The sequence below is a fragment of the Olea europaea genome, chromosome 3, assembly GCF_002742605.1.
Source record: "Olea europaea var. sylvestris chromosome 3, O_europaea_v1, whole genome shotgun sequence".
In the NCBI taxonomy this organism is placed as follows: Eukaryota; Viridiplantae; Streptophyta; class Magnoliopsida; order Lamiales; family Oleaceae; genus Olea; species Olea europaea.
The window spans coordinates 17,106,268-17,116,051 of NC_036239.1; the positions used below are offsets into that span (position 1 = coordinate 17,106,268).

Genomic DNA, 9,784 nt, shown 5'->3' on the forward strand with positions numbered 1-9,784 from the left:
AATTTCCGCTTATTCTTGTTCCATATAGATCTATTTAGAATAGTAAGATTACTAAATACGTAGTTGTTGAAATTTAGATGGAACTTATAAATGAAAAACCATATAATTAAGAATTCAAAGCAATTGATCATATTTTTTACGTCATTAAAAATATTTTAAAAAAACATAAAAAAAATTGAGTCACCTCAATTAGATTAACAAATAATCAAAATATCAAAAAGAATTAATAGCAATTTGGTATTGTTCAACAAAAAATATCAAACATTCCCAACATCAATTCACAAAATAGCAGCTGATTTGAAAATGGTAGTACCACAAAGGAAAAAATGAAAAATTTCGCACTGATATACTCAAATTACGATACTAAGTAACTGATTATAATAAACCAACAGTAAAACAAATAATTTACGTAATCATAAATGGATAAACCAAAAACCAGTGTTTACTTGATACCCAAAATTATGCAACTTCCTCTTCTTAAGTTTAACCTGCTGAAGTTGGTAATACACACCAAAATGCATCCACAAAATATACACAGCAAAAAGATGCTATAAACAGAACCTTGCAGGCACTTCTTCAAAGAGAAGTTTTCAGCTTCTTGATTTTGTTCGTTTTTACATGGGGCACTATGTTTCCAAAAGCTTTCTGTCGACTCGGCCATTGAGCAAATGCTGCGGGAAGCCATCGTCAGAAAGTAATATTACTTTATTTTGGGAAGGCCTTGCTGAGCACATATAATTCCCATATTATTTTCACCTGCATCATCGAACAAGTCAATAACCTCATTGGTCTTAACCTCTTGAAATTTTTTCATTCTGTACGACGTACGTACCTTGGTTGGAGTTCTTTGGCATATCTTCAAAATGACAGGTCTCCCAATAAATCTCTTTCTTTTCTGAAGAGGATTGCAAGTGTTCTCTTGAGGCGGATCTTCCCGAAAGATGTTGCTTTTCTTCAGGAGCTGATGCGCGATTATGATTAAGCCTGTCTTCTGTGACAATATTGCCATGCCAAATTGATTTTACCTCATTTTTAATAGAAAAAAGAGCGAAATTGAGAATAAGTATGGGGAAAAGAATTTACAAATGTAGATATATGATTATATGATATTCCTCCTCCTATGTAACAATAAAATGATTTAACAAATAAGTTTTACTTCATACTAAAGCATCTAAAGTTGTACAAACCGGGAAAGGAATCACAGAATGAATGCATGTAAATAAAGGTCAATAATTAAGACAGGAGAAGCTTATAAATTAAAGAATTTATGCATACTATTTAATCCACATGCAAAATGTAATTATTTCCAAAAATTGAATCATGACGAACCAGATTATAGACTGAACTTCACAGTCATGATTGCCAATAAGCGAATGGAGACTACAGAAAATTGAAGTTCAGGATTGGAACAAGGCGTACTTTTGCAGTCCTTGGAAGCATATCCTCGGCAAAGAGAGACAAGGGAAGAGGATGTATAGAATAGGACAGATATCGTAAATATACCTATAGAGATGAGGATTCCTTTGCCTCAATATTTCTCATTTTCTATATCTAGAAGTACCAAAAATAAGATTTGGTCCAAGTAAAATAACAAAGTTAGGGAGGCCCAAAAGGATGAGAGCAGTTCAATGATTTGAATAAAATTCTTCAGATTAGGATGTAAGAGTTTTAGTCATCTGTAAATCTTATTCTCTACTTTACTACTTTCCCCCAATTAATTCTTTTTCGTGAAAATAATAAGTTCCTATTTGCTGTTCCAGAATGATAAAGAATGCTGAGCAATGCTACGTGAAGATCATAACAGTGGATCACCAATGCTTTTGCACGAATCAAAGGTTAAAATTTAGATCCTTCTCTCTCAAACACACACATTTAAAATAAATAAAAAATAAAAATTGGATCTAGCTTTTATTATTTAACAATTTATTCATGTTTCTCCCTCTGTTTTGCAGTGTTTTGCCTTGTTCTTGGTCCTTGACAGGTGCCAAAGTATTGGAACTGCTCGCTCTTAGCAAGAGATTGTATACCGGAAATAGTATGTATATTGAATCCCGCCGACATATGAGAATGTATGTTGAAGATAAGATTTACACAATATACATATGGCCCTCTTTAACGTAGCTTTCAAACCATGGCTGAAGAGATTGTTTTAGTCCCTACGAAGTCTAGGACTTTCGAAGCCTGCACACCTTGTTTCACAATGTCACTTTCATATCCAAGTGAAATTTCCATTTACATTTTTTCTTTTAAGTTCTCGTGGAGGAATTCATTTTTCTGTAGGACTGTAATAGAGGCCAGTCAAAGTTTGTCGCCAATGAAAGAAGGATCAGAAGTTCACCTTGACAAGTAGAGCAAAGGTTTCATGATGACAATTCCATAAGTATTGTACACTCTTTGCTGCTAAGCAGACCTTGTATCTTTCTAGAAACCCATCAGGCTTGTACTTGATTATGAAAATCCATTTATAGCCCATAGTTTTCTTCCCACTTGCAAATCCACTATTTATAAGGTTCGAATTTTTCCATGGCTCTCGTCTCAAGGCTTTGAGTCAAAAGCCTCGTGGACATAATTAGGAACCTAAATGTGTAGGCATTTTGATGGAGATAGAGATAAAGATGAAGATAAAGATGGAATAAAAACAGAAGTTAGATAGGATTTTAAAAATAGAGTTTAATTCATATTATGCTAAGTTAGATTTAATATTTTGATAAAGTTATAGTCTATTAGAAGTTCTTTAAATTTTAGATTAGTTGATCTCTATATAGAAGGCCCTATTCATTGTAATAGGTAACCTTAAATATATAATAAATTGATTTTCTTCTTTGCCTTCAATTCTTCTCTTCTTGGACCCCCTTTCTTTTCTTGTTTATGAACAAATTACTCCGCTCATATGTCACATTTCAGCGACAAAAGTCTCAAACTAAGGTGAGCCAAAAGGAAACAAATTGAGATATTTGACAACGAGAACAAGTCCTAACAGGTTTTTTATGGATATAGGTAATTCCAAGACATCATGGGAATCAAATTTCTAAGTGTTAATTACATTACCTGTTTCATGGTAAATTCTTAAATCATGCGAGTTCATTTCAGGTTTTGTCCTTCTCGAATAAACCTTTGTGATAGGTGCCTTGAACCTCTTGTCCTTGATCTCTAGGGACTTCTGTAGAGTTCAATAAATCTTTGTTCAACTGGTAGAGATTTAGAACATCAAGGTAGAGATTTAGAACCGCTTGATGTAAAAGCTTAACCCATCAAAGAAGTCCATATGTATGTCATTTAAATCTATCTTCAATATTTTTGTTCTTATTCAATTAGTTAAAACCAAACTCATTGGACCTTACACAAACGCATGTAAGGAATCTTTGGAGCTACCCATTAGAATGACCTTTGAGTAACTACCTCCAGACTTAGAGCCTTTTTGGTTAAAGATCTTAATCTTTACATGAGAATTGAGGAATAAAGATGTGGACGTACTTTCTAAAAATAATTATTGTCCTCAATGAAGAATGCCACGTCCTTCCCATTCTTTGTTTGTATATTTATGAATGAAAATACTAGTCTTAAAAACAAAATAGAAACGTGTAGGGATACAAAAGTCCCCAGTAATTCTTACCATATATCTCTGAGATTGTTCTTATCCTAGAAAATTTTGCACAAGAATAAAAAATTAACCAATATTGTTATACTTGTAGGTCTATGGTCCAGGCCATCGGCAATTAAGAAATTAATGATTTCCCTATAAAAGCTAGGACTTCATTAAAAATTCCATAAGATAGAACTCTAATGCCAGCATATTACACCGAAATAAAGATATAACAGAATGAAAGCTATAAATCTTTTTATTGCAATCCTAAATTCTATGTTCCTTATCCATCAGCCTTCTATTATGACAATGTTAAATTATAGTGTAAAAGTAATTGAGATAAAAGTATGACAATGAGTAGAAAATGTGTAAAATTATTAGTCTTTTTAATTAAAAAGTGGTAGACCCTATGTATATTACAAATAACCAGAATAGGATGGTTATAAATACATGCCACAATATTCCCTAAGAAAACATACCATAATTTGTTATATAAAGACTTGCAATAATATGTTCTATATGAAGAAGAGGAAGGAAGGAAAAGGGAGAGACAAATGATCTAACAAGTAATTTTAACTGAGCCACTAAAGGATCAAATTATGAGTCTCCAACATTAACAGAGTTAACTAGAGCAGAAATTTTAAACATCTTGACACCAAAGTTGAACGGCTCATTTGAATCAGATTCTTACTTTTCTATTTTTTTGTCCTCCAACCCACCATTGGGAACATTAGAATTATGTTGATGGATTGACTTCGAAGAGCATCTCTCGATTTCTAAGCCATCCGGTATCACCATGGGAACATTTTCAAGCAACCGTGATTGTTCCGAAGGTGTTTGAAGCTTCTTTCTCCTATCCAAGTATTCAAAAAGCGTAGAAGAAATGAAGGTTAAGGTCACAATCATTTTCGGCCTCCTCTTGTATGATTCTTAGTAATTTAGTAAAATCAGTGAGGACTCGTGCCAAATCCCCACAACTTCTGAGTGAATATTCTACAAGGACAAACTAAGCATTATTCACAATAAATACGGAGCCCCTACATTAATCTTTTTGGATACTGTTCAATTTTTCACTATATCTACTGAAAGAACCAATGAACTCAAATCATTAGCACCTATAGCCTCTTTTAGGATGTTTTAATCTAATGGGCTTGCATCACTCATGAATGAGAATTTTTAGTTCTACGCAAGATATATCCCAATCACAAAATAGTTGTATCCTTAATATTCAAAAGTAGTGCAACCTTTAACTTGGTGTATATTCTTATTCCCTACTTTGCACACTTATCTTATAAAAGCGGATTAACATAAAAAGGAAAAAACAATAAGATTAATTGCTTATAAGTAAAAATATAAGGCCTAGTAAATAGCATTTTAGCAATTCACAAATGACATGATATGTTTTATGGACAGGGATGCTTAAAAAGCCTACAAGAAACCCCCAATAATTTTATATTATTTCAGATTCACAGCAATTATAATTCAGGAATTAAATGCAAGCCAGTTTCCTGTAATTTAGTTGAGTCATAAAAGGATATTCGCGTCTCCATCCTTTCTCATTTGCTCGATCAATGAGTTTTTGTAACAAAGCCAGCTCTCTATTAATCCACTGCATTATATTAAAGATAAGCAAATGTGAGTAAAAAGGAAATATGGAATATCAATTCGACTTTGAAATGTGATATATATTTTATTAAGGGAATCACCAAAATAGTAGACAACAAGATTTATGTAATGAATAACAAAAAGCTATTTAAGTTTCATATGACTCGTACAAGATAAATATCAGATGTAAATAATAAATAAATATGATTTGCACAGTGTAGTGATGATAATTATCACACATCAACAGAATGGCAAAACATTAGACTGAAAGTTTACACTAGAAGCATCAAATTCTAAGGATAGTCATGACATTCGAGCCATATAATGTTCACAAATTACTATCTGAGTTTTAAATTATTTACCAACTTCAGAAAATACTGAATAACATAATTAATATCCAAAACTTTGTGGCTGGAAACCAGAACTGAAAGCAATTATTGAAAATTATAAATGCAAGGTCAAAACATAAGCATACATGCTTTGTTATATCCTTGTGAAGAATTCTGGCTTTTTGTTCAAACTCCACCTGTAAAACAAAATAAAATAGACAAGAAAAATAAAATAATGATCAGACATTGAATGAACAAGAAAACAAAAATAATGTGTCAACTAAAGCATAAATAAATATATGCAAGAGAATGGATCAAACAGGAAAATCAAACTGTTTATTGCAAATGGACTGTTCTCTAGACAACTTGGGCAAATGCATCTTAGGAGATGATTCATAATAAAGATGAAATGCTATTTACATAAGAAACATATGACTTGTGCAATTGTGATAATCTATGTCTAAGAACCTTTTTTTTTTTTAATTCCTGATCTATACAGTGCATGTCTGGCTTTAAGGAAATTTTCTTTCATATTTCTAACAGAAGCTGGTCCAGAAGTGATTAATAATTAAGGTTTTGCTTGAAAACTCTGCAGGACCACCGAATTTTTTTTGAGAATTTTATTAAATTTGGAATTTTTTGAGTGGAACTTGATCAATTATTTAAAGCTTGAGGGATGTATCCCTCTAGAATAAATAAATATTCCACTGATGAATAGGGAAGCAAGAAAACACATTTTCACAGATATCAGTATCCTACTCTTTTGCTGATTTGGGTATCAATTCAATTATCTTATTCTGGAAGACGCTAAATTGTTTGTTGGTACATTTACATATATAATGTATGACCATTAACATTTTACAAGAGAGATGTTAATAGATCTACTGACTGGAGGTATAGTAGTACTCACCAGTGTAGGCCTTGCGAGCTGGCCGTCCATCACTTTTTTTCTCAAATCTTCACATTCTTCCTGAAATAAAAAAGAGGGTTCTGATGTTGATCTTATTCAGGATGGGGAGAATACCAGAAAATATGCTACCAAACATTTTCTTTTACAAAATTTACAACTAACTGGGAGAGAATCTTTTATGATACTATTAATTAAATAAAATAAAGGAAAGACGACATTGAGATTCATTGGGAAGACTACGATAGTATACATAAAATTCACTTGAGATAAAATGGCAGAAGTAATTCTAATTATTTAGCAAACGGCATTTCCTGCGGGACATAGCATACATGGGTGGTTTAGTATTAATTCTCTCCACTCTCATGTTCAAGGATTTTCATTATTGAGAGTCAATCTATTTTGATTAGATGGTGATATTTTGGCACTAAATATTGGGTTCGAAAGGTCTAATTTCATTTGATTTGAACAATTTCCTCCATGAAATATTCTCAACTGTTAGGATTCTCTTCCATAAGCTGTAAGGATTCCCGTAGTTGACACAGTGAGGGAAAAAGGCAAGCTCTACAGACATATCATTATCAGTATAATAACATATGCAACAACAAAGAGGATGAAACAAAAAACTATAAACCATTTATAGCATGTCTGGCGGGAGCATTAGAATAGCACTCGATAGTATTAATTAAGGAAGAAAAGAAGCTAAAATCTTATTCATTGTACTGTCCAGTCCTATCTCTACTGTGAACCAAACAGACACACAACAAATACCAGATCAACTTGATTACCTCAGAGAAATCATTATCTGACAGTAGTTTCATAGGAATTTCCTTTGGCACAGATGAAACTTGAAGGATGATATCGGTATTGTTATCACCAACTGAAACATTTTTTATACCTGAAAGTGCATATTAACAATAGAAAGTATTAAGAAGTCAATTATTTGTTGAATACACAGGCCGAGGGCCTAGGCTCCAGTTCAAGGAAATTTGAGCAAAGAGCTATGATTATACTTGACTTTTTACTTATTAATTTTTCCAAATGAAAAACGACAATAATAAAGCCGATTAATAAATGAATTAAAAATTTCAATACTGTCTTTATAATTGACAAAAGTAGAGAGGTGACACAAGTTTCAATCATGCTCAGTCAAAGCTCACTGGTATTAATACTTCAAAAATTTCAGAAGCTCAGGTTAAATTTGTTCCAAAAAGGGAATGTTGATAGTTGTGAAACTAAATAACATGAAAAGCTCAAAGAAACAAAATCATAATCAAATGCTTCATTTCACATTGACTTCGGCCAAACTTGATTTAATAATTTCTTTATCAGTTTTCTTATAATGTATTTCTGATATTGGTAAACTAATACTGTTATGCTTTAGGATGAGCTCATGTCAATGCGTCATCCATTCTTGTATTTTGCAATTTTAACAGCATATTTAATTTCCACATCAAATCTTCTAAACTGGATGTATTCAATATTATCAACATATATTAGTTTAAACAAACGAACAAAATTAGTTTCATGCCTAAAGAGTCCTAATTATCCTCTTAAATTATCTATATCACTTAATAACGCTAACTTGCTCTTTCACTCAAGTATTCAACCTAAAGTGGAAATTGTTTCCAACGCCGTCCAAATCTTAATATCTTTATTCAAAACTCAAACTATTCGATCTACCATTAATTGCAAGATTTTGAATTGCAGTTATCATGGAATAATCATACAGTGCATGCACTATACAATAACAAATCAAAGTTCATCCGAAGTTTATTAAATATCAGGTCATGAGGAATGTACACATCTGACCTTTGACTTGCACGAGCTGATGAGGATTTTTTTGATTGTAATCATTTGGATCCAATCTGACTCGAACAAAGCTTCCTATCACCTTTTCTTCAAATGATTCGGGTTGCTCAAATAGCTCAAATAGCAAGCTTTTCTTCAAGTAGACAAGTTTCATATTGTCGGTTATAATGGATGCAAAATAACTTCGGGGGGCACTATATTCTTTCCCATCTTTCTGGGATTTTTTCACACCATCCTGCTTTTTCTGCCTTTTATAAGCACCAGAGATTTTGGCTTCATTGTCTTCTGAATTATCCTCAAGCTCATCCTCTTCGGTATTATCTTGGTTCTCCATAAAATGGGTGTCCAGAAGATCATATATTCTGTATTTATTTATTGACCTTCTCCTAAAAAGAGATTGCAAACTAGCATCGCATGTTATTCTTCTTTTGTTCTCCAGATCAAAAAGCTTATTTTCTTTGACATAATCATTTATAATTGAAACTACATCGTGCTGCGATGGTGTTACACTAGTATCTTTACCAATTGAACCAAGAAACTCAATAAGAGATCTGGAACCCCAACCCAGAAACTCCATTCTATTGGAATTGGATTTCTCAGTTTTCCTTTTCTTGTACTGGATCTTGCATTTCTTCCCATAATCCATGTCATCACAATCAGAAATCTCTTCTCCATGATCTTCAGCAAATTCTTCTGAATCAGAGTCAGACTTGTAGTTCTTTCTCTTCTTCATCCAATCCTGTGATGAATGAAGATTCTCAGTCTTCAAACCTTCTTTCTCTTTAATGATCTCATAATATTCCATGAACAAACCCTCAAAGGTTTCTCGATCTTTAAAATCTACCTTGTCCTGAAAACAAAAATCACTCAGACAAGAAAACCAACTCCAGATGAAATATGGAGAGAAAAAGAATAATAATAAAAATAAATATAATATAATAAAGAAAAGAATACAATGAGAGAGGAAGCATAAAACAAGCATATAGGTTTCCAACATTTATCATCGACTAATTTGGAAAACATCTAGAATAAGAAAAGAGCAAAGAAGTTTTCCCACAATTTTAACAAAGATGTACCATGTAGAACTATTGAATGGAAGTCAGGTTCTAAATATTTCTTGCATACACATACACGAGTTAATTATGTGTTAGAAAGTCATGTGGACTAGTAGATAACTCTCAAGCTGCAGTATGATACTGTTGCAATAACCAAATTGGACAAAATTCAACAGAGAAAATAAACTAAAGCAATAAAGAATAACAGGATTTACCTAGGTTAGCCACAAATTGGTGTATATCCCGGTTGAGATGCACAACGAGAAACTCTTGCACTATTTTTTTTTTGGTTCAACGGTGACAACAAAGATAGATTCAAGATCCTCAAGAATAAATCTCTCAACAAGATATCTCTCTGTTCATAATCAACACTATGTTTCACCTTCTTATGCATGCTCAGAACAACCTTTCTAATATACAAGAAAAAAGGGAACTACGGAAAGTTTTATCTGTGACAAGAGTTCAAGAGAAGCCCTAGAACTGAAGATTTGTG

At 32.5% G+C, this 9,784-nt stretch overlaps 1 protein-coding gene across 4 annotated transcripts in view; it reads right to left on the minus strand.

Moving 5' to 3' along the window:
- Positions 1 to 327: 327 nt before the first annotated feature.
- Positions 328 to 9,784, minus strand: part of LOC111387659 (uncharacterized protein At5g08430-like) — a 20,972-nt gene continuing 11,515 nt past the window's right edge. For all 4 annotated transcript variants that reach the window (XM_023012251.1, XM_023012246.1, XM_023012234.1 and 1 more), the window contains 7 exons: positions 8,237 to 9,086; positions 7,213 to 7,322; positions 6,428 to 6,487; positions 5,664 to 5,714; positions 5,122 to 5,192; positions 833 to 4,457; positions 328 to 756 (listed from right to left, as the gene is read on the minus strand). In XM_023012251.1, the coding sequence (XP_022868019.1) occupies positions 4,271 to 4,457; positions 5,122 to 5,192; positions 5,664 to 5,714; positions 6,428 to 6,487; positions 7,213 to 7,322; positions 8,237 to 9,086 (1,329 nt within the window). In that variant the 3' untranslated portion in view covers positions 328 to 756; positions 833 to 4,270. The remainder of the gene's footprint in view (positions 757 to 832; positions 4,458 to 5,121; positions 5,193 to 5,663; positions 5,715 to 6,427; positions 6,488 to 7,212; positions 7,323 to 8,236; positions 9,087 to 9,784) is intronic.